At 40.3% G+C, this 25,142-nt stretch overlaps 1 protein-coding gene and 1 pseudogene across 1 annotated transcript; both read right to left on the bottom strand.

Moving 5' to 3' along the window:
* Positions 1-5,215: 5,215 nt before the first annotated feature.
* On the bottom strand, positions 5,216-10,958 carry LOC113132831 (C-factor-like; annotated as a pseudogene).
* A 5,098-nt stretch (positions 10,959-16,056) lies between these two features.
* On the bottom strand, positions 16,057-23,205 carry LOC113132703 (C-factor-like). The gene is made up of 6 exons (XM_026311017.2): positions 22,950-23,205; positions 22,678-22,729; positions 20,333-20,520; positions 18,318-18,488; positions 17,880-17,990; positions 16,057-17,571 (listed from the first exon to the last, which is right to left on the bottom strand). The coding sequence occupies exons 1-6, from the start codon at positions 23,100-23,102 to the stop codon at positions 17,458-17,460; spliced, it is 789 nt and encodes a 262-aa protein (XP_026166802.1). The 5' UTR covers positions 23,103-23,205; the 3' UTR covers positions 16,057-17,457.
* Between the last annotated feature and the right edge of the window lie 1,937 nt (positions 23,206-25,142).

The following is a 25,142-nucleotide window of genomic DNA, read 5'->3' as shown; positions in this document are numbered from 1 at the left end:
GATGGACGCTTTTGCCAACTTCAGAAATGGAAAGTAAGAGACAATTGTGATTCTTTATAAGAAATAAGGGACACTCAAAATATTTGTACTGTGCCATATAATGTAGCATGACGGCCTGCAGTTAATAGGTTCTCAGAAATAATAGATTTGCCTTGCTGTAAATGACTGAGGCTGTTTGAGTCAAATGCAGTGATTTATTTTAGACAAAGAACATTTTACTTTTTTATTTTATTTTTTTATTATGTCATGCATCAGTACAGATCACGCACATACATGATCGCACGCGGGATTCATTTGCAGTCGGGACGCGGAGGCGTGAACACTTCCTGCTGTGACTGCAGCTGGGAGGGAGGGACTGCTGCGAGAGGACTGGGCCGCCTGTGAAGGCTTTGGGACGGGGGAGGGGCCCGCGGCTGCAGCTGATTTGCCGTCTTACTGCGGCAAATTGAGAAGTGTAAGAACGGTGCAGTACAGACACATCAGAGTCTCCAAATGTCTCCAGTAACACCAGAAAAAGTCGCCAGATTTGTCGCTAGTCGCTTTTTTAAAAAAAATATGTCCCTGGAAGGGTCTGAATACTCGCTAAATATAGCGACAAAGTCGCTAAGTTGGCAACACTGTTTTCATATGTAACTTGCCTCTAGAGCTGTTTACACTGTAGAGTCGTAATGTTTACCGCCTAGGATGCACAGAATTGATTGGCTGAGTGGTATCACGTGGGATGGCTCAACTCGCATGCAATTGGTCTGTGCGTTTCCACTACTGTAAAGTCTAAAAAAGCAGCGCCGGTGGAAATAGAAGCGCCCCGTTAGGTTTTAAATCACAATCTTCTGTTTTGGCTGTAGGTCCGGGTCCGTATGCGGCGGCTTGTGGGTCCGCACCCGGACCGCGGTCTGCCTGTTAGTGACCTATGATTTAGATGAACAGAAAATAGATTCTGTCAAAAGCTGCAGTGCTTGTAGATGAATTTGTCTTGGGACCATCAAATGGTTGTTCCTTCTGTGTCTCAGGAGGAAAGGTAAACCTCTAACTCAGATCAGAAAACTAGGATGTTGCTAAAAACAGCCTGTTGTGTGTAAATTCTTTGACCTTTGAGAACTGTGAATGCTATATTGTCACAAAACAGGCCATATGATCACTTTGTCCTGCACTCCAAAAGAAGGAACAGAACAAAAGCATGAAAATCGCCAAAAGTGTAGGTTTTGTTCACCCCATTCCTTTTCTTAAAATCCTTGACATCTGATCCCAACAACATTGAAAACAAACCTGTTGCTGATGAGAGCTACTTGCCTTCTGTTTTGAAAGGATCAGGTTCTCTGGCTGCAGAAAGAACAGAGTGGGTGCCAGTTAATATGTCATGTGACACTGGAGCTTTGCAGTAATTGATCAAAAATTATCTGTAAAGCTCTTAAAATGCACTCTGTGAAAATAAAATAAATTTGTTGTTTTGTTGAAGAAAAAGCAGCTCTTTCAGTTGCTCAAAGGAAAGTCCAGCACCTAAACCTGACTCCTTAACTCCAGCAAATACGTCTTTCTTCTCCACTGAAACAGACAGGACAATTCCACCACCAAATAAGCTGTTAATGTAGCCAGCAGTTCACCTTTGTTTAGCTTTTTGGAAAGTCAACACCATAATGCTCAGCCAATTTCAAAAGTTGCTCTTTTTTATAATAGTCAAGCAAATCTTCATTTGGACATTTAACAAAGTCTTCAGTCAAAGCCATTTTAAGCTTTTAGGAACAACAATACTCAGTCTAATTACTTTGCTGCACCAAAAACACCACAGAAATGACAAATATGTAAACGCCAGTAATCAGAGTATAAAGCTGTTTGAAATATGGAACTTTCTCCCTCTAGCTAACTAACTACCTAACCAGTTAACCAGCTAACTCTCTGAACCCTAGTCTTCATGCAGGTCTGTGGCGGGATAGATTAAACACAGAGCCCAGTAACCTGGTTAACCCTCAGCACTGCTGAAAGCCACCTTGTCAGTCATGGAAGTGCCCCCGAGCAAAGCTGTAACCACTCACTGCACAAAAATAATAAAACAGGATCAGTGAGAATAATTAGTGCTCCCCTTATTGCTTATGCCTCACAGGGATGAGTTCCAAATAACTTAAACAGCTCCACTTCAACTGGCAACCAACCAATTTCGCCTACAGGCCTACAACATGGTGCATTTTACCCAGAATAGCTCAGAACAATACACTCTTAAACCAAATAATCATCACAATCTGTGTGAAACCCTCCCTAACAAACAAAACACTGTGGCACGAGCCTCCATTTGTTACCACCCGGCTCAGGGGTGATAACAAAAAGGGAGGCAACACACAGAAATACAGAACAAAAGAAACTTATTTATCAAAAATAGCAAACTCAAATAATTAACAATACGGGTATGAAAGTATAAAAACAATCTGTCATGCCTGGAGTGTACAGATGAGTGGACATGTGGTGAAAAGTGTGGTGTAAGGGGTATCAAACCAAACAAAAGGCAAGCAGGCCTCCAGCCAGCAAGGCTGAAAGAGAGAGAGGGAGACAAAGCAGGTGGGCCGTCTCTTATAGCCTCGCGGGCAGACGAACTGTCGACTTCACCTGCAAGCCCTGCCCTGAACCTGCAGAGAGGGAGAGAGAACAGAGCAGAGCAAGGCAGGCAGACAAAACAAAGTGGGGAGGGTCGTCACACAATCACTAGCTACAGGAAGCATCCAAATATGTGAGAAAAACATTAAAAATTGGGTTTTGCATTCTATGTACCCTTTAAGATTAAACACTTTCTTTGCTTTTTGCAGCACCACAATCCCACCGTGGTACACTTCTCTTTAACCTTATTGTTATCTAACCACAATAGCTACAAAAGCATGAGCCAGCAGATTACCATGGCCACTAAAGCTGCACTTACATTCATACTACATGGCATCACTTTCCTCTCAAGGCAACTTAACTCCAACTGGTGATGGCAAACAACCTGCCTGACTGAAAACCTTTAATATCAAAGAGGGTGACACAAACATACACAGATTATGCTCCTATCTACGAACAGCTCCTGTTGCAGAGCAGGAACGAACAAGACATAAATGATGGTGCTCTAGACTTTTCTGGATACACTGCTGTTATATGTGAATATATGTGAAGTGATGATTAGTTATTGTAGCTTATTTACATAGACCCTAAAAAAGTGTTGCTTGCCTCTCTGCTTCATATATTTCTAAACTCAACATCTTTCAGTGTTGGACTGTTGCTGTGAGAAAACAAATACATTAAGGATGTCGGCGAAGGATCTGGGGAACTGTCAAAGGCATTTTTCATGACATTTGACATTTCACAGACAACAGAAATAAACATGTATTCAAAGACACTGTGGTTAGAAAAAGAACCAGGCACACTGGGAAACAATCAAAGTACACCATAGATGACTGCCAAATACAAACACAGTACATTGTTGTGGACTTTTTCACAGAAGACATTTTGACAAATCCTACAAGTGTAGGATAAAACTAAAGGATGACTGAGGCCTGTTAAAGTGCACGGGTGGAATAGAGTCATTAAGTAATGCCTGTGCTTTAAGGCCTGCTGAGAAGATTAGGCACTGGTGGCTGTTGATTAGTGCCAACCATTTTCAAGAAGACAAAAAAAAAACTTTGTAAAATATCATTTTGTTAATTCAGTGAAAAATCTAGTGCATTTCTAAATCTACGGCCTGTTTAAAATGTTGAACATTCAGATTTTTTTCTGTAGCTCCTTACAGAGTTACATACCTATATGCATATTGCAGAGCACAGACATGCACACACAGTGGATACCTACTCTGTGCAAGCTACAGAGGATCAGGTCAAACGTTCTTGTTCTTTCAAATTTCTGAACATACTTTAACAGTCTGATTATTGTTGAGGTGAAGAAAACTGGACCAACTGTACCTACAGAGACACTTGTCTGCTGTCAGAAATGGTTTAATGAAATGGTACTTGCTCTGTTCAATGTATGTTAAATAATGAAATGCCTACAAAATAACATAAGTACAGTTACATTCATACATTCATATTAAAAAAAATTTTTTTGGCATAAACAATTCAGGTATTGTAGATCGTTTTACAAATACCCTAAAATCCTTACTGAAAATACTGGTACACAGAAATTTGTCACTAGCCTGCAGACCTCGTGTTTCCACTTCAGTTATGAGCTGACAAGCATATTTACCTGTAGTAAGTAAAACTGCTCATCTTTATCTTCAGGAATGCATATGTCATTCTGTGCTATAAATCCATGCTGTGAGCTCTTAAATTTCACAGAAAACTAAAGACATGTAGGAGAAATTCATATAACAGTTACTCTTGTTTTTGACACTAAGCAAACTACCTCTGCCTCTGTCTGTCTCGCTGTATACACACACCAGCACATGATGTCCCACACAGCTTACTGGGAAAACTGGTTTAGATTTAAACGACATTCTGGGAGCTTACCATGGCCTGATCCAGCTCTCGTCCTCCTAACGCCTGCTTGCCAAATATTCAGGTCAGAAGACTTCTACAAACAAAATGTGCAACTTCTCTCAGATCATTGCACTGTTGAACCATGCGTCTGTCCACGGGTATTGTATGAACAACTGCTGAAGCACTGAATCCTGCCTCAACTGTCCTGTTTCTCTGCGATATACCACAGTCAACATGAACTGCACTAATTGTTAAACTCCACAAGTTCATTAGCTGTTAACTGTACTTTGCATGGAGTTAGATACATTTGACATATCAGCTCTGCTTTTCATGTAACGTAACCAAAGCAGCTATAGCTACAGCTGCCTGTAAACTGATAACACACACTTTACTCTTCCCAACTCTAACTGCCTGAAATGTCTCAGAAACACAATCCTGTCTTCAAATGACATTTGTTGTTAGGGTTTTTCAACCGTTGTCACTATCTTGGAGGTGTTGGAGTTTTTCCTACTACAAACTCTCCTACTACAAGATGTGCTCATTGACATTTCACCTTTTATTACTGTTTTATAACAATGATGCTGAAGCCACAGCTCCACAGTAAGAGCATCTAAAATAAATCATCTAGAGTAATCACACTAGCAATGTCAACTAATCACACAAACATGGACAATACAGAGAAAAATCAGTAACAATGGATTTACATTAGGTTTTGCTCTTTGAACCTCCTGAGATTAATCTTTTTAATATTGCTCTCCTATGTTAAGGTATAACTAGGTGAATATTAAAGATTTCCTCTGGCAGACAGAGACAAGAATGAGGTCCAATTGATTGATTACATAGCACTTAGGATAAGTTGACAGGGCTCATAATCATCCTGCTGATTACTGTGATGATCAGGATCACCAGGGCAGCACCTCCCCTGTATAGTTGAGAAAAGACCCATGATCCTTTCAGTAAGTCCACCAATGACAGACAAGGTGGCAGTGATGCTCTCCTCTGTACTCAGATCACCCTGAAAAGAGACGGAGGACAAAAAAAAAAAAAAAAAAACTTAGGTGAGTTTTAAAATTGTGAGAAATTAGTATAAAAAAAAAAACTTAAGTCGAAACCCTTAAGGTGAAAAAAAACTTTTGGGAGTCTAAAGAACTATTTAACTTCACAAAAAGTAAAGGTGATACAATAGATCAAATTAATTTGAAAAATAAGTCAAAACTTGAGTCACATGCATCATCTTCCCTCAGACTTTAATATGCTTTAATCACAGCTTGCACTTTTATGAACGATTGTGGCAGAGTTAGTCAGACTAGGCCTTTCCTCACCTCTGACCCCCCCATGTCGGTGCGGACCCAGCCAGGGTGTATAGCCATACAAAGAATTCCATCAGGCTTTAGGTCTGCAGCCATACAGCGACTCATCATGTTGAGGGCACTCTGAGAAAACAAGTAAAAACAATTTACCCTCGCAGCGTAATGCAAAGCCCAACCCACTACAGTACAGTTTAACCTAACAGCTGATCACCATGGACTCTGAAAGGTTTAGATGATATTTTCCCTCACATTTTTCCAAAACCCTTCCACTGTTGCATAAGAAGTTATGACTTCATTGATTAATTCACCCATGCATTGCCCAACCCATTCAAACAAATCTGAGACCCCTTTCTGTAGCAATTTAAAGTAGTTAACCCACGTTACACGCCTCAAAGATCTACCCTGATTACCCGCCTGAACCCATCAAGCCAAAGTTTTCTTCCCAGGGTACCTTGGATGCCCTGTAGGGGTAATATTTGTATTTGTCAACATTTTTCCAGCTGTGTGCCACCGAGCCCATCATAGAGGATATGTTGATAACAGCTGCCCTGTGGATGCCCATTGTAGCTGAGCCATCTGCTCCTCCCCTGGACGCAGCTTGGTTTTAAAAGAGGCAGGAAGGCCTGGCAGGGGCAGAAACAAAGAAAAGAAAAAGCACAGCAGTTGAGACTGAAATCATTTACAGGTTTTCAGCAGAGGTGGCAATGTGAGTGTAGAAGTACAGATACTGTTTGAAAACGACTGTAAAAGTAGAAGTACTGACTCAACTCCTTTTACTCAAGTAAAAGTACAAAAGTAGAGGGTCTGAAATGTACTTAAGTATAAAAGTGTTTTTTTGCCATCAGTGATACACAATACATCTTTTGAATAACCGAAAGTTCAACACACACAAAAAAAGGGAATTCTTTTATTAACAACCTGCACAGTGCTGGTACAGGGAACAAAACCCATTCACCTTGAATCATCATAGATGGGGAATGTCTTGCTTTTCTGAATCTGCTGCATCATCATCAGATTCAGCAATACTCCCTGGATCCATTTCTTCCTCCATGTCGCACTGCAAGTTTCTCGCTATCATAACCTCTACACTTACTCGAATCCCTCTCTAGTTAGTTATGTCTTTTATCCAGTGTCGTCATCCACAGAGGTTAAAAAAGTAACGAGTAATGTAAGGAGTGGAAAGTGTAGATATTTGTGTTTACATGTAGGGAGTAAAGTACAAAGTCGGCAGAAAAATAAATATTCAAGTAAAGTACAGATCCCTGACAAATCTAAAGTACAGTGACGAAGTATTTGTACTTCATTACTTCCCACCACTGGTTTTCAGTAACCATAATCAGACATTAAAAGAAAAGGGTAAGTCCAAGTACAGACAAAAAACATTTTCTTAATTTTCTTACTTAATCTTGATGCTCAGACAAAGTCTGAAGCATGCCCAGTCAGCTGACTGTGTATCTGTAACGTTAGTTTTGCCCTCTGCTGGCAGACTTTTTCTCATGTCAAGGGTTTTAATGCAGAGATTCCTCAATATTACAAAGATTTTATTATTTGACATGAACTATGTAACACTGGTTGTCTTTAAGCACATACAGCATCTTATCAATACTCATTAATACAAATGCTAAAATGCACATAGGTATAATCTTTTTTTTTTAATAACATTTTATTATGATTTTATACTGAAGGACCTAACTGGAGTATGCAGTTTCTGGGCATATTTAATGTGAATTACTGCTACAACTAACAATTACTTTAATAACAAATTCAACTAATGTACTTGAACCCTGCAAAGCAAATTTTAAATAAAGTCCTTAATTATCAGAAGAGATCTCAGGTGCTTGTGTGGCCTTACAGTTACAGACATTGTCCTTCAGCTGGTACCCTATGTGTCAGCAAAGCATCTGCCATGATGTGTTGATCAGAGTCTGAATTTCTACTAGGTCAGGGTGTGCTGCTCTGTAGTCCCCCTCTGCACACTTTTAATTCAAGATTTATGTAATAATAAATCATGATTCTCAGCAGGGCAGCATGGTGGATTAGTGGTTAGCACTGTTACCTCACAGCATGACTGGCTCCTGTTTCAAAACCCAACAGGAAACTTTGTGTGTGGAATTTACATGTTCTATTGTGGGTTTTCTCCAGGTACTATGGTTTCCTCCCACAGTCCAAAAACATGTATGTCAGGTTGATTGGTGACTCTAAATTGCCCATAGGAGTGAGTGTGAGTGTGTGAGGTTGTTTGTCTCTATGTGGCCCTGTGATGGACTGGTGACCTGTCCAGGGTGTAGCCCTGCCTTTCACCCAAAGAGAGCTGGGATAGACTCCAGCAGATCCCTGTGACCCTGGTTAGGAATAAGTGGGTATAGATGATGGATGGATTTTTCAGCAAAACTTTATTTGTATCTAGCCGAGCCGCTACACCCAAGTCAACAAGAACAACAAGTCTCACTACAAACTCTACCTTGGTGATCATGACAGGAGCCACAGTGTTGGTGCGATAGTTTTCAATCATCATCTCTGGAGTTACAGTATGAAAGTCTGCCAACACATTGACCCCTCCATTGTTGATCAAGCAGTTGAGACCATCTTCTTTTACCAACTGGGCCACGGCCTCCACAGCCTTGTCTATGCTCTCCTGGCTCACTACATCTGGAAGAGAAACACATCAACATGCAAATCATTAAAATATAGAGAAAATAAATAAATGAAGCAAGCAATGCTTCCAGACTAATTGGAAGTATCAAACATGGTAAACAAAACAGTGTATATATTGTAAGTTTTTCTTTGTAGATGATTATATATGTCTGATAACATCATAATGGATAACTGACCATCCATCAAATAACCAGAGAAACATAATTAACTCACATCAGTAACATACCCTGTGGAGGCAGAACAGTGACAGCTGACTTTAGCACTGACACTAACAACAGGCACTTAAAACAAAATTGGAGCTAAAAAAATATTTGCAGTTTGGCATGGAGGCTCTGAGGGAGGGCAAAGAAGAGCATGATTACTGCATATTCAGTAGCACCTGCACAGCAGGGAGAGACATCTGACTCCATACTCTGCCCTCTCTTACTCAGCTCTCTCATTACCACAGACCTCAGGTAAATGGCTTTAAGAGCTCAGCTGCAGCTCCTAAACCACAGGTCAGTTCTGTCTCTGTCCTGTCTCTGTCCTAATAGAGCAAGTGCTAAAGTTCACATATTGCTAGGGTTTCGCTAGGTATCTAGTTAGCTAAGCTGGAGTTAATGGTTAAGTATCCTGTCCTGTCAAAGATGCCCTGTCTTCTGAAAATTTAAATAGGCTTGTATTTTTGAGTAATTGGTTCAGTGCAAAGACACAGAAATACTGGGGACAGCCCCATGTACCGTATGTTATGGTAGTTTTTTCTTCTAGTTCAGCAGAATACAACCGAAGAGGAAAGCGAACGTGTACAGTTCACATTACAGTGTGAGATAATTTAAGTGTTAAAGATCCAGTGAATGAACTTTGACCAATGTGCTTGTTGCACAGGGGGTCTGTTTGTTCATCATCTATTTTACCTTTCAGTTGTTAACACGCTGACACTACATTGTCAGAGTTTCCCGTTACATTTAATTTAATATGTCCATCTGTTTTGATGGGCCTGAGTTGACAGCTTATGCTTTGAGCATATTTTTTAACATGCACAGATGCACATTATTCCGGAAACCTTTCTGTATAGTGTCACCAGAATAAACAGATTTGTATAAAGCGCATATATTTCTACGTTCTATCTTGATAAGCAAAGTAAACACTTGAAAATATGCTTTAATGGTACATTTATACCAAAAAAATATGTGATTAATTGCGATTAACTACAGATTAACTATAGACAATCATGGTTAAATATTTTAATCGACTGATAGCCCTAGTATTAATGCAAAATATGTGACAACCTCAACATCAAAGTTAATGCTCAGGGTGTCGATCCTAGTGTCAACTTGCTCCAGTGAACCTCTGTCAAAGCCAATAAAACATTACTATGCTGGTTAAAAGTTAACATTAACTTCATACCAGCCCAATTCTGTGTGGTAGAAAAACTGGATAAAAACAGACTTGCTGTTTGGGAACTGCAGCTGAATTCATGCTGGTCTATGGTCAAGTTAGGTAGTGAGCAAGATGGTGAGCCCATTTATCACTTAATGGAACCACACTACCGTTAGTAAGTACACTTTAGTTAATATATGGCATTTCTCCTACTCAAAATTTGTATTTTCACTAATCAGAATGGTGCTTTTTCATTTTCCCTCTTTGCTGTAAGTGACTGCTTAGATTCCAAGGAAGGCATCGGCAATAACCTCAGATTTCCACAATAACATTCTTACTAGGAGATGCTGTATTTGACATGTTACAGCAAGGTAGAGTAAGATGCGAAGCTTGAGCCATGTTGCTTGTCATTAATACGCAATATATATTATGTAGTAACCACATCCCTTAGCCCCACCCCTCAGAGCCCTCGCCTCCACCACAAAACAGTAATTGAAAACTAGGACAAAAAAAAAAAAAAAAAAAATCACTGACAACTGAAAACCAAAGTTGTCACTAAAATTAAAAAACACCTCAGCATTAAAAGAAAAGACGAATTTTTAGTATTCATACTTTCAATGTTTTTTTTTTTTCTTTTCAGCACAAATGCTTCAATGCTAAAGTTTTTTTTTATTTTTATTTTTCAGTTAAACTGTCACTGTTCTGGCTCCATACATCACTAACATACAGGCCTGTGTGACCTTTATTAGTCTACAAACACACCGATCGCTGCTCTAGCTTACCCAAAGTGGTTATGTGGATGTTGGATACTTCTGCGCCACTTCCTGAAGTTTCTGTAAGTCAGAAACACACAGTGTGTGTCAATGTTGCTTCATAAATGTGGAGTAACAATGAACAACGGTGACAGTCCGCTATGGTCTGGTGCTGCTGCTGCACCCTGCACCTTGTTCCTCTAACCCAACGAGTTTCAATCACTACAGGCGGTGCAGCTACAAGACGGTTCACTTCAGGAAAAACTGTCTGTCCGTAGGTTTAGTTTAGACCCAACGTTACCTGCGCGGCCGCGGGGTTTCTGGCTGTGGCGATAATCTTGCCCGGAGAAAAGCTCCACTCGCCAGCGTTTCGACCATCTGCAGCCGAGCCCACGGTTGGCTCCTGTTATCAGCACAGAGCCGCAGTTTCTGAAGCCCAGAGCCCCGTTCATCGTTAATGTCCCCGTTCACACTGGACTCAGCTGCCACTCGGTGGCTGAGGTTGCTTTACGACACACGCGGCTCTTCTGGCTCTTCTCCCCTCCCCCTACTTCTTCTTCTTCTTCTCCCCTTCCTCCTTCTTCTTCTCCCCGCCCCTGGAATTTCACCTTTGTTTTACATTATTAACAGAGCTAAAATATAACCCTAACGGCATTAGTGTATTACTAATGTGTTCTCTCACTGTGTATCATAGTTTTATGAATGCCATCTCTCCCTGGAGAAGTAGCTTTTGTATTAATTGAAACATTATCTAGCCATTTAATTTTGTTACTATTTTCATAATTGTATAGTTTTCTTATGCTCCTGAGCTAGTATCTTTTTCTAAGAACTTCATCTGGGGCGTGTACAATGATCAACCAATAATATTTGAGCCAGACTCCGACCCAGAGCGGCTGTACCTGCCTTTCACCCAGAGAGAGCTGGGATAGGCTCCAGCAGATCCATGTGAACCTGGTTAAGCAATAAGCGGGTATAGATAATGATTGGATGCCTTTTAATGCACTGGTACAACTTTTACCAAGATTGATTGAAAATGGAACACAGTGAGCAAAGTATCGTTACATGAGCAGTTGAAAGAACTGATGATGCTGAAAGATTTCAAGAAGCGATTTTTGTTGGTTTAGATCAGGGGTATTCAACTAAAATTTAAAGAGGTCCAGTTAGAGAAGATTTCTTGAAGCAAAGGTCCGGAAGACCATAATGTCTAACTAGTTAGTGTGATATGTATTTAAGTAGCCCAGTAGTTTTATCAACATCTGCATGTAATCAATACCTGACTGTCAAATCAAATGAATTCAGTACAATTCAAAAACTTTCTGACAATATTTATTGTCCTGTAACACACAACTGAACATATCTGTATGGCTGTAGATATGTATAATGTTCTCTCATTAACTAAGTTCTCTCTCTTTCTCCGTCTCACTTTACAGTTTCTCTCCCTTTGTTTTCTACATGTATCGCTCTTTCTTTTTCTTTGTACTGTCTTTTCATGCAGTGTTGCCAACTCGTCAGTAAGGAAAGTAGCTATTGGCTGTCCTAGAAGTCGCTAGAAGTCGCTGAATGACGTCATGGCGTAATTTGCATAATGTCCATGGCACATGCTGTAATTGTGATGGACGCTTTTGCCAACTTCAGAAATGGAAAGTAAGAGACAATTGTGATTCTTTATAAGAAATAAGGGACACTCAAAATATTTGTACTGTGCCATATAATGTAGCATGACGGCCTGCAGTTAATAGGTTCTCAGAAATAAATAGATTTGCCTTGCTGTAAATGACTGAGGCTGTTTGAGTCAAATGCAGTGATTTATTTTAGACAAAGAACATTTTACTTTTTTATTTTATTTTTTTATTATGTCATGCATCAGTACAGATCACGCACATACATGATCGCACGCGGGATTCATTTGCAGTCGGGACGCGGAGGCGTGAACACTTCCTGCTGTGACTGCAGCTGGGAGGGAGGGACTGCTGCGAGAGGACTGGGCCGCCTGTGAAGGCTTTGGGACGGGGGAGGGGCCCGCGGCTGCAGCTGATTTGCCGTCTTACTGCGGCAAATTGAGAAGTGTAAGAACGGTGCAGTACAGACACATCAGAGTCTCCAAATGTCTCCAGTAACACCAGAAAAAGTCGCCAGATTTGTCGCTAGTCGCTTTTTTAAAAAAAATATGTCCCTGGAAGGGTCTGAATACTCGCTAAATATAGCGACAAAGTCGCTAAGTTGGCAACACTGTTTTCATATGTAACTTGCCTCTAGAGCTGTTTACACTGTAGAGTCGTAATGTTTACCGCCTAGGATGCACAGAATTGATTGGCTGAGTGGTATCACGTGGGATGGCTCAACTCGCATGCAATTGGTCTGTGCGTTTCCACTACTGTAAAGTCTAAAAAAGCAGCGCCGGTGGAAATAGAAGCGCCCCGTTAGGTTTTAAATCACAATCTTCTGTTTTGGCTGTAGGTCCGGGTCCGTATGCGGCGGCTTGTGGGTCCGCACCCGGACCGCGGTCTGCCTGTTAGTGACCTATGATTTAGATGAACAGAAAATAGATTCTGTCAAAAGCTGCAGTGCTTGTAGATGAATTTGTCTTGGGACCATCAAATGGTTGTTCCTTCTGTGTCTCAGGAGGAAAGGTAAACCTCTAACTCAGATCAGAAAACTAGGATGTTGCTAAAAACAGCCTGTTGTGTGTAAATTCTTTGACCTTTGAGAACTGTGAATGCTATATTGTCACAAAACAGGCCATATGATCACTTTGTCCTGCACTCCAAAAGAAGGAACAGAACAAAAGCATGAAAATCGCCAAAAGTGTAGGTTTTGTTCACCCCATTCCTTTTCTTAAAATCCTTGACATCTGATCCCAACAACATTGAAAACAAACCTGTTGCTGATGAGAGCTACTTGCCTTCTGTTTTGAAAGGATCAGGTTCTCTGGCTGCAGAAAGAACAGAGTGGGTGCCAGTTAATATGTCATGTGACACTGGAGCTTTGCAGTAATTGATCAAAAATTATCTGTAAAGCTCTTAAAATGCACTCTGTGAAAATAAAATAAATTTGTTGTTTTGTTGAAGAAAAAGCAGCTCTTTCAGTTGCTCAAAGGAAAGTCCAGCACCTAAACCTGACTCCTTAACTCCAGCAAATACGTCTTTCTTCTCCACTGAAACAGACAGGACAATTCCACCACCAAATAAGCTGTTAATGTAGCCAGCAGTTCACCTTTGTTTAGCTTTTTTGGAAAGTCAACACCATAATGCTCAGCCAATTTCAAAAGTTGCTCTTTTTTATAATAGTCAAGCAAATCTTCATTTGGACATTTAACAAAGTCTTCAGTCAAAGCCATTTTAAGCTTTTAGGAACAACAATACTCAGTCTAATTACTTTGCTGCACCAAAAACACCACAGAAATGACAAATATGTAAACGCCAGTAATCAGAGTATAAAGCTGTTTGAAATATGGAACTTTCTCCCTCTAGCTAACTAACTACCTAACCAGTTAACCAGCTAACTCTCTGAACCCTAGTCTTCATGCAGGTCTGTGGCGGGATAGATTAAACACAGAGCCCAGTAACCTGGTTAACCCTCAGCACTGCTGAAAGCCACCTTGTCAGTCATGGAAGTGCCCCCGAGCAAAGCTGTAACCACTCACTGCACAAAAATAATAAAACAGGATCAGTGAGAATAATTAGTGCTCCCCTTATTGCTTATGCCTCACAGGGATGAGTTCCAAATAACTTAAACAGCTCCACTTCAACTGGCAACCAACCAATTTCGCCTACAGGCCTACAACATGGTGCATTTTACCCAGAATAGCTCAGAACAATACACTCTTAAACCAAATAATCATCACAATCTGTGTGAAACCCTCCCTAACAAACAAAACACTGTGGCACGAGCCTCCATTTGTTACCACCCGGCTCAGGGGTGATAACAAAAAGGGAGGCAACACACAGAAATACAGAACAAAAGAAACTTATTTATCAAAAATAGCAAACTCAAATAATTAACAATACGGGTATGAAAGTATAAAAACAATCTGTCATGCCTGGAGTGTACAGATGAGTGGACATGTGGTGAAAAGTGTGGTGTAAGGGGTATCAAACCAAACAAAAGGCAAGCAGGCCTCCAGCCAGCAAGGCTGAAAGAGAGAGAGGGAGACAAAGCAGGTGGGCCGTCTCTTATAGCCTCGCGGGCAGACGAACTGTCGACTTCACCTGCAAGCCCTGCCCTGAACCTGCAGAGAGGGAGAGAGAACAGAGCAGAGCAAGGCAGGCAGACAAAACAAAGTGGGGAGGGTCGTCACACAATCACTAGCTACAGGAAGCATCCAAATATGTGAGAAAAACATTAAAAATTGGGTTTTGCATTCTATGTACCCTTTAAGATTAAACACTTTCTTTGCTTTTTGCAGCACCACAATCCCACCGTGGTACACTTCTCTTTAACCTTATTGTTATCTAACCACAATAGCTACAAAAGCATGAGCCAGCAGATTACCATGGCCACTAAAGCTGCACTTACATTCATACTACATGGCATCACTTTCCTCTCAAGGCAACTTAACTCCAACTGGTGATGGCAAACAACCTGCCTGACTGAAAACCTTTAATATCAAAGAGGTGACACAAACATACACAGATTATGCTCCTATCTACGAACAGCTCCTGTTGCAGAGCAGGAACGAACAAGACATAAATGATGGTGCTCTAGACTTTTCTGGATACACTGCTGTTATATGTGAATATATGTGAAGTGATGATTAGTTATTGTAGCTTATTTACATAGACCCTAAAAAAGTGTTGCTTGCCTCTCTGCTTCATATATTTCTAAACTCAACATCTTTCAGTGTTGGACTGTTGCTGTGAGAAAACAAATACATTAAGGATGTCGGCGAAGGATCTGGGGAACTGTCAAAGGCATTTTTCATGACATTTGACATTTCACAGACAACAGAAATAAACATGTATTCAAAGACACTGTGGTTAGAAAAAGAACCAGGCACACTGGGAAACAATCAAAGTACACCATAGATGACTGCCAAATACAAACACAGTACATTGTTGTGGACTTTTTTCACAGAAGACATTTTGACAAATCCTACAAGTGTAGGATAAAACTAAAGGATGACTGAGGCCTGTTAAAGTGCACGGTGGAATAGAGTCATTAAGTAATGCCTGTGCTTTAAGGCCTGCTGAGAAGATTAGGCACTGGGTGGCTGTTGATTAGTGCCAACCATTTTCAAGAAGACAAAAAAAAAAACTTTGTAAAATATCATTTTGTTAATTCAGTGAAAAATCTAGTGCATTTCTAAATCTACGGCCTGTTTAAAATGTTGAACATTCAGATTTTTTTCTGTAGCTCCTTACAGAGTTACATACCTATATGCATATTGCAGAGCACAGACATGCACACACAGTGGATACCTACTCTGTGCAAGCTACAGAGGATCAGGTCAAAACGTTCTTGTTCTTTCAAATTTCTGAAACATACTTTAACAGTCTGATTATTGTTGAGGTGAAGAAAACTGGACCAACTGTACCTACAGAGACACTTGTCTGCTGTCAGAAATGGTTTAATGAAATGGTACTTGCTCTGTTCAATGTATGTTAAATAATGAAAAGCCTACAAAATAACATAAGTACAGTTACATTCATACATTCATATTAAAAAAAATTTTTTTGGCATAAACAATTCAGGTATTGTAGATCGTTTTACAAATACCCTAAAATCCTTACTGAAAATACTGGTACACAGAAATTTGTCACTAGCCTGCAGACCTCGTGTTTCCACTTCAGTTATGAGCTGACAAGCATATTTACCTGTAGTAAGTAAAACTGCTCATCTTTATCTTCAGGAATGCATATGTCATTCTGTGCTATAAATCCATGCTGTGAGCTCTTAAATTTCACAGAAAACTAAAGACATGTAGGAGAAATTCATATAACAGTTACTCTTGTTTTTGACACTAAGCAAACTACCTCTGCCTCTTGTCTGTCTCGCTGTATACACACACCCAGCACATGATGTCCCACACAGCTTACTGGGAAAACTGGTTTAGATTTAAACGACATTCTGGGAGCTTACCATGGCCTGATCCAGCTCTCGTCCTCCTAACGCCTGCTTGCCAAATATTCAGGTCAGAAGACTTCTACAAACAAAATGTGCAACTTCTCTCAGATCATTGCACTGTTGAACCATGCGTCTGTCCACGGGTATTGTATGAACAACTGCTGAAGCACTGAATCCTGCCTCAACTGTCCTGTTTCTCTGCGATATACCACAGTCAACATGAACTGCACTAATTGTTAAACTCCACAAGTTCATTAGCTGTTAACTGTACTTTGCATGGAGGTTAGATACATTTGACATATCAGCTCTGCTTTTCATGTAACGTAACCAAAGCAGCTATAGCTACAGCTGCTGTAAACTGATAACACACACTTTACTCTTCCCAACTCTAACTGCCTGAAATGTCTCAGAAACACAATCATGTCTTCAAATGACATTTGTTGTTAGGGTTTTTCACCGTTGTCACTATCTTGGAGGTGTTGGAGTTTTTCCTACTACAAACTCTCCTACTACAAGATGTGCTCATTGACATTTCACCTTTTATTACTGTTTTATAACAATGATGCTGAAGCCACAGCTCCACAGTAAGAGCATCTAAAATAAATCATCTAGAGTAATCACACTAGCAATGTCAACTAATCACACAAACATGGACAATACAGAAGAAAAATCAGTAACAATGGATTTACATTAGGTTTTGCTCTTTGAACCTCCTGAGATTAATCTTTTTAATATTGCTCTCCTATGTTAAGGTATAACTAGGTGAAATATTAAAGATTTCCTCTGGCAGACAGAGACAAGAATGAGGTCCAATTGATTGATTACATAGCACTTAGGATAAGTTGACAGGGCTCATAATCATCCTGCTGATTACTGTGATGATCAGGATCACCAGGGCAGCACCTCCCCTGTATAGTTGAGAAAAGACCCATGATCCTTTTCAGTAAGTCCACCAATGACAGACAAGGTGGCAGTGATGCTCTCCTCTGTACTCAGATCACCCTGAAAAGAGACGGAGGACAAAAAAAAAAAAAAAAAAAAACTTAGGTGAGTTTTAAAATTGTGAGAAATTAGTATAAAAAAAAACTTAAGTCGAAACCCTTAAGGTGAAAAAAAACTTTTTGGGAGTCTAAAGAACTATTTAACTTCACAAAAAGTAAAGGTGATACAATAGATCAAATTAATTTGAAAAATAAGTCAAAACTTGAGTCACATGCATCATCTTCCCTCAGACTTTAATATGCTTTAATCACAGCTTGCACTTTTATGAACGATTGTGGCAGAGTTAGTCAGACTAGGCCTTTCCTCACCTCTGACCCCCCCATGTCGGTGCGGACCCAGCCAGGGTGTATAGCCATACAAAGAATTCCATCAGGCTTTAGGTCTGCAGCCATACAGCGACTCATCATGTTGAGGGCACTCTGAGAAAACAAGTAAAAACAATTTACCTCGCAGCGTAATGCAAAGCCCAACCCACTACAGTACAGTTTAACCTAACAGCTGATCACCATGGACTCTGAAAGGTTTAGATGATATTTTCCCTCACATTTTTCCAAAACCCTTCCACTGTTGCATAAGAAGTTATGACTTCATTGATTAATTCACACATGCATTGCCCAACCCATTCAAACAAATCTGAGACCCCTTTCTGTAGCAATTTAAAGTAGTTAACCCACGTTACACGCCTCAAAGATCTACCCTGATTACCCGCCTGAACCCATCAAGCCAAAGTTTTCTTCCCAGGGTACCTTGGATGCCCTGTAGGGGTAATATTTGTATTTGTCAACATTTTTCCAGCTGTGTGCCACCGAGCCCATCATAGAGGATATGTTGATAACAGCTGCCCTGTGGATGCCCATTGTAGCTGAGCCATCTGCTCCTCCCCTGGACGCAGCTTGTTTTAAAAGAGGCAGGAAGGCCTGGCAGGGGCAGAAACAAAGAAAAGAAAAAGCACAGCAGTTGAGACTGAAATCATTTACAGGTTTTCAGCAGAGGTGGCAATGTGAGTGTAGAAGTACAGATACTTGTTTGAAAAACGACTGGTAAAAGTAGAAGTACTGACTCAACTCTTTTACTCAAGTAAAAGTACAAAAGTAGAGGGTCTGAAATGTACTTAAGTAAAAAAGTGTTTTTTGCCATCAGTGATACACAATACATCTTTTGATAACCGAAAGTTCAACACACACAAAAAAAGGGAAATTCTTTTATTAACAACCTGCACAGTGCTGGTACAGGGAACAAAACCCATTCACCTTGAATCATTCATAGATGGGGAATGTCTTGCTTTTCTGAATCTGCTGCATCATCATCAGATTCAGCAATACTCCCTGGATCCATTTCTTCCTCCATGTCGCACTGCAAGTTTTCTCGCTATCATAACCTCTACACTTACTCGAATCCCTCTCTAGTTAGTTATGTCTTTTATCCAGTGTCGTCATCCACAGAGGTTAAAAAAGTAACGAGTAATGTAAGGAGTGGAAAGTGTAGATATTTGTGTTTAAATGTAGGGAGTAAAAGTAAAAAGTCGGCAGAAAAATAAATATTCAAGTAAAGTACAGATACCTGAAAAATCTAAAGTACAGTGACGAAGTATTTGTACTTCATTACTTCCCACCACTGGTTTTCAGTAACCATAATCAGTACATTAAAAAGAAAAGGGTAAGTCCAAGTACAGACAAAAACATTTTCTTAATTTTCTTACTTAATCTTGATGCTCAGACAAAGTCTGAAGCATGCCCAGTCAGCTGACTGTGTATCTGTAACGTTAGTGTTGCCCTCTGCTGGCAGACTTTTCTCATGTCAAGGGTTTTAATGCAGAGATTCCTCAATATTACAAAGATTTTATTATTTGACATGAACTATGTAACACTGGTTGTCTTTAAGCACATACAGCATCTTATCAATACTCATTAATACAAATGCTAAAAGGCACATAGGTATAATCTTTTTTTTTTTAAATAACATTTTATTATGATTTTATACTGAAGACCTAAACTGGATATGCAGTTTCTGGGCATATTTAATGTGAATTACTGCTACAACTAACAATTACTTTAATAACAAATTCAACTAATGTACTTGAACCCTGCAAAGCAAAATTTTAAATAAAGTCCTTAATTATCAGAAGAGATCTCAGGTGCTGTGTGGCCTTACAGTTACAGACATTGTCCTTCAGCTGGTACCCTATGTGTCAGCAAGCATCTGCCATGATGTGTTTGATCAGAGTCTGAATTTCTACTAGGTCAGGGTGCTGCTCTGTAGTCCCCCTCTGCACACTTTTAATTCAAGATTTATGTAATAATAAATCATGATTTCTCAGCAGGGCAGCATGGTGGATTAGTGGTTAGCACTGTTACCTCACAGCATGACTGGCTCCTGTTTCAAAACCCAACAGGAAACTTTGTGTGTGGAATTTACATGTTCTCATTGTGGGTTTTCTCCAGGTACTCTGGTTTCCTCCCACAGTCCAAAAACATGTATGTCAGGTTGATTGGTGACTCTAAATTGCCCATAGGAGTGAGTGTGAGTGTGTGAGGTTGTTTGTCTCTATGTGGCCCTGTGATGGACTGGTGACCTGTCCAGGGTGTAGCCCTGCCTTTCACCCAAAGAGAGCTGGGATAGACTCCAGCAGATCCCTGTGACCCTGGTTAGGAATAAGTGGGTATAGATGATGGATGGATTTTTCAGCAAAACTTTCTTTGTATCTAGCCGAGCCGCTACACCCAAGTCAACAAGAACAACAAAGTCTCACTACAAACTCTACCTTGGTGATCATGACAGGAGCCACAGTGTTGGTGCGATAGTTTTCAATCATCATCTCTGGAGTTACAGTATGAAAGTCTGCCAACACATTGACCCCTCCATTGTTGATCAAGCAGTTGAGACCATCTTCTTTTACCAACTGGGCCACGGCCTCCACAGCCTTGTCTATGCTCTCCTGGCTCACTACATCTGGAAGAGAAACACATCAACATGCAAATCATTAAAATATAGAGAAAATAAATAAATGAAGCAAGCAATGCTTCCAGACTAATTGGAAGTATCAAACATGGTAAACAAAACAGTGTATATATTGTAAGTTTTTCTTTGTAGATGATTATATATGTCTGAATAACATCAATAATGGATAACTGACCATCCATCAAATAACCAGAGAAACATAATTAACTCACATCAGTAACATACCTGTGGAGGCAGAACAGTGACAGCTGAACTTTAGCACTGACACTAACAACAGGCACTTAAAACAAAATTGGAGCTAAAAAAATATTTGCAGTTTTGGCATGGAGGCTCTGAGGGGCAGGGCAAAGAAGAGCATGATTACTGCATATTCAGTAGCACCTGCACAGCAGGGAGAGACATCTGACTCCATACTCTGCCCTCTCTTACTCAGCTCTCTCATTACCACAGACCTCAGGTAAATGGCTTTAAGAGCTCAGCTGCAGCTCCTAAACCACAGGTCAGTCTGTCTCTGTCCTGTCTCTGTCCTAATAGAGCAAGTGCTAAAGTTCACATATTGCTAGGGTTTCGCTAGGTATCTAGTTAGCTAAGCTGGAGTTAATGGTTAAGTATCCTGTCCTGTCAAAGATGCCCTGTCTTCTGAAAATTTAAATAGGCTTGTATTTTTGAGTAATTGGTTCAGTGCAAAGACACAGAAATACTGGGGACAGCCCATGTACCGTATGTTATGGTAGTTTTTTCTTCTAGTTCAGCAGAATACAACCGAAGAGGAAAGCGAACGTTACAGTTCACAATTACAGTGTGAGATAATTTAAGTGTTAAAGATCCAGTGAATGAACTTTGACCAATGTGCTTGTTGCACAGTGGGTCTGTTTGTTCATCATCTATTTTACCTTTCAGTTGTAAACGCTGACACTACATTGTCAGAGTTTCCCGTTACATTTAATTTAATATGTCCATCTGTTTGATGGGCCTGAGTTTGACAGCTTATGCTTTGAGCATATTTTTTAACATGCACAGATGCAACATTATTCCGGAAACCTTTCTGTATAGTGTCACCAGAATAAACAGATTTGTATAAAGCAGCATATATTTCTACGTTCTTATCTTGATAAGCAAAGTAAACACTTGAAAATATGCTTTTAATGGTACATTTATACCAAAAAAATATGTGATTAATTTGCGATTAACTACAGATTAACTATAGACAATCATGGTTAAATATTTTAAATCGACTGATAGCCCTAGTATTAATGCAAAATATGTGACAACCTCAACATCAAAGTTAATGCTCAGGGTGTCGATCCTAGTGTCAACTTGCTCCAGTGAACCTCTGTCAAAGCCAATAAAACATTACTATGCTGGTTAAAAGTTAACATTAACTTCATACCAGCCCAATTCTGTGTGGTAGAAAAAACTGGATAAAAACAGACTTGCTGTTTGGGAACTGCAGCTGAATTCATGCTGGTCTATGGTCAAGTTAGGTAGTGAGCAAGATGGTGAGCCCATTTATCACTTAATGGAACCACACTACCGTTAGTAAGTACACTTTAGTTAATATAATGGCATTTCTCCTACTCAAATTTGTATTTTCACTAATCAGAATGGTGCTTTTCATTTTCCCTCTTTGCATGTAAGTGACTGCTTAGATTCCAAGGAAGGCATCGGCATAACCTCAGATTTCCACAATAACATTCTTACTAGGAGATGCTGTATTTGACAATGTTTACAGCAAGGTAGAGTAAGATGCGAAGCTTGAGCCATGTTGCTTGTTCATTAATACGCAATATATATTATGTAGTAACCACATCCCTTAGCCCCACCCCTCAGAGCCCTCGCCTCCACCACAAAACAGTAATTGAAAACTAGGACAAAAAAAAAAAAAAAAAAAAATCACTGACAACTGAAAACCAAAGTTGTCACTAAAATTAAAAAACACCTCAGCATTAAAAGAAAAGACGAATTTTTAGTATTCATACTTTTCAATGTTTTTTTTTTTCTTTTCAGCACAAATGCTTCAATGCTAAAGTTTTTTTTTATTTTATTTTTCAGTTAAACTGTCACTGTTCTGGCTCCATACATCACTAACATACAGGCCTGTGTGACCTTTATTAGTCTACAAACACACCGATCGCTGCTCTATCTTACCCAAAGTGGTTATGTGGATGTTGGGATACTTCTGCGCCACTTCCTGAAGTTTCTGTAAGTCAGAAACACACAGTGTGTGTCAATGTTGCTTCATAAATGTGGAGTAACAATGAACAACGGTGACAGTCCGCTATGGTCTGGTGCTGCTGCTGCACCCTGCACCTTGTTCCTCTAAACCAACGAGTTTCAATCACTACAGGCGGTGCAGCTACAAGACGGTTCACTTCAGGAAAAACTGTCTGTCCGTAGGTTTAGTTTAGACCCAACGTTACCTGCGCGGCCGCGGGGTTTCTGGCTGTGGCGATAATCTTGCCCGGAGAAAAAGCTCCACTCGCCAGCGTTTCGACCATCTGCAGCCCGAGCCCACGGTTGGCTCCTGTTATCAGCACAGAGCCGCAGTTTCTGAAGCCCAGAGCCCCGTTCATCGTTAATGTCCCCGTTCACACTGGACTCAGCTGCCACTCGGTGGCTGAGGTTGCTTTACGACACACGCGGCTCTTCTGGCTCTTCTCCCCCTCCCCCTACTTCTTCTTCTTCTTCTCCCCTTCCTCCTTCTTCTTCTCCCCCGCCCCTGGAATTTCACCTTTGTTTTACATTATTAACAGAGCTAAAATATAACCCTAACGGCATTAGTGTATTACTAATGTGTTCTCTCACTGTGTATCATAGTTTTATGAATGCCATCTCTCCCTGGAGAAGTAGCTTTTGTATTAATTGAAACATTATCTAGCCATTTAATTTTGTTACTATTTTCATAATTGTATAGTTTTCTTATGCTCCTGAGCTAGTATCTTTTTCTAAGAACTTCATCTGGGGCGTGTACAATGATCAACCAATAATATTTGAGCCAGACTCCGACCCAGAGCGGCTGTACCTGCCTTTCACCCAGAGAGAGCTGGGATAGGCTCCAGCAGATCCATGTGAACCTGGTTAAGCAATAAGCGGGTATAGATAATGATTGGATGCCTTTTAATGCACTGGTACAACTTTTACCAAGATTGATTGAAAATGGAACACAGTGAGCAAAGTATCGTTACATGAGCAGTTGAAAGAACTGATGATGCTGAAAGATTTCAAGAAGCGATTTTTGTTGGTTTAGATCAGGGGTATTCAACTAAAATTTAAAGAGGTCCAGTTAGAGAAGATTTCTTGAAGCAAAGGTCCGGAAGACCATAATGTCTAACTAGTTAGTGTGATATGTATTTAAGTAGCCCAGTAGTTTTATCAACATCTGCATGTAATCAATACCTGACTGTCAAATCAAATGAATTCAGTACAATTCAAAAACTTTCTGACAATATTTATTGTCCTGTAACACACAACTGAACATATCTGTATGGCTGTAGATATGTATAATGTTCTCTCATTAACTAAGTTCTCTCTCTTTCTCCGTCTCACTTTACAGTTTCTCTCCCTTTGTTTTCTACATGTATCGCTCTTTCTTTTTCTTTGTACTGTCTTTTCATGCAGTGTTGCCAACTCGTCAGTAAGGAAAGTAGCTATTGGCTGTCCTAGAAGTCGCTAGAAGTCGCTGAATGACGTCATGGCGTAATTTGCATAATGTCCATGGCACATGCTGTAATTGTGATGGACGCTTTTGCCAACTTCAGAAATGGAAAGTAAGAGACAATTGTGATTCTTTATAAGAAATAAGGGACACTCAAAATATTTGTACTGTGCCATATAATGTAGCATGACGGCCTGCAGTTAATAGGTTCTCAGAAATAAATAGATTTGCCTTGCTGTAAATGACTGAGGCTGTTTGAGTCAAATGCAGTGATTTATTTTAGACAAAGAACATTTTACTTTTTTATTTTATTTTTTTATTATGTCATGCATCAGTACAGATCACGCACATACATGATCGCACGCGGGATTCATTTGCAGTCGGGACGCGGAGGCGTGAACACTTCCTGCTGTGACTGCAGCTGGGAGGGAGGGACTGCTGCGAGAGGACTGGGCCGCCTGTGAAGGCTTTGGGACGGGGGAGGGGCCCGCGGCTGCAGCTGATTTGCCGTCTTACTGCGGCAAATTGAGAAGTGTAAGAACGGTGCAGTACAGACACATCAGAGTCTCCAAATGTCTCCAGTAACACCAGAAAAAGTCGCCAGATTTGTCGCTAGTCGCTTTTTTAAAAAAAATATGTCCCTGGAAGGGTCTGAATACTCGCTAAATATAGCGACAAAGTCGCTAAGTTGGCAACACTGTTTTCATATGTAACTTGCCTCTAGAGCTGTTTACACTGTAGAGTCGTAATGTTTACCGCCTAGGATGCACAGAATTGATTGGCTGAGTGGTATCACGTGGGATGGCTCAACTCGCATGCAATTGGTCTGTGCGTTTCCACTACTGTAAAGTCTAAAAAAGCAGCGCCGGTGGAAATAGAAGCGCCCCGTTAGGTTTTAAATCACAATCTTCTGTTTTGGCTGTAGGTCCGGGTCCGTATGCGGCGGCTTGTGGGTCCG

Source organism: Mastacembelus armatus, chromosome 6 (assembly GCF_900324485.2).
Source record: "Mastacembelus armatus chromosome 6, fMasArm1.2, whole genome shotgun sequence".
NCBI classification, from domain to species: Eukaryota; Metazoa; Chordata; class Actinopteri; order Synbranchiformes; family Mastacembelidae; genus Mastacembelus; species Mastacembelus armatus.
Note: the sequence above shows the minus strand (reverse complement) of the source record. Positions and strands in the feature narration are given on the sequence as shown.

Bases quoted from the DNA above. Each gene is read 5' to 3' on its own strand.
- LOC113132703 (XM_026311017.2), bottom strand. From the start codon at position 23,102: ATGAACGGGGCTCTGGGCTTCAGAAACTGCGGCTCTGTGCTGATAACA. The intron at 20,521-22,677 runs GTAAGATAGAGC...TTTCTCTTCCAG, and splicing joins CATCCACATAACCACTTTGG to ATGTAGTGAGCCAGGAGAGC. The intron at 17,572-17,879 runs GTGAGGAAAGGC...GTCTCTTTTCAG, and splicing joins CCGACATGGGGGGGTCAGAG to GGTGATCTGAGTACAGAGGA.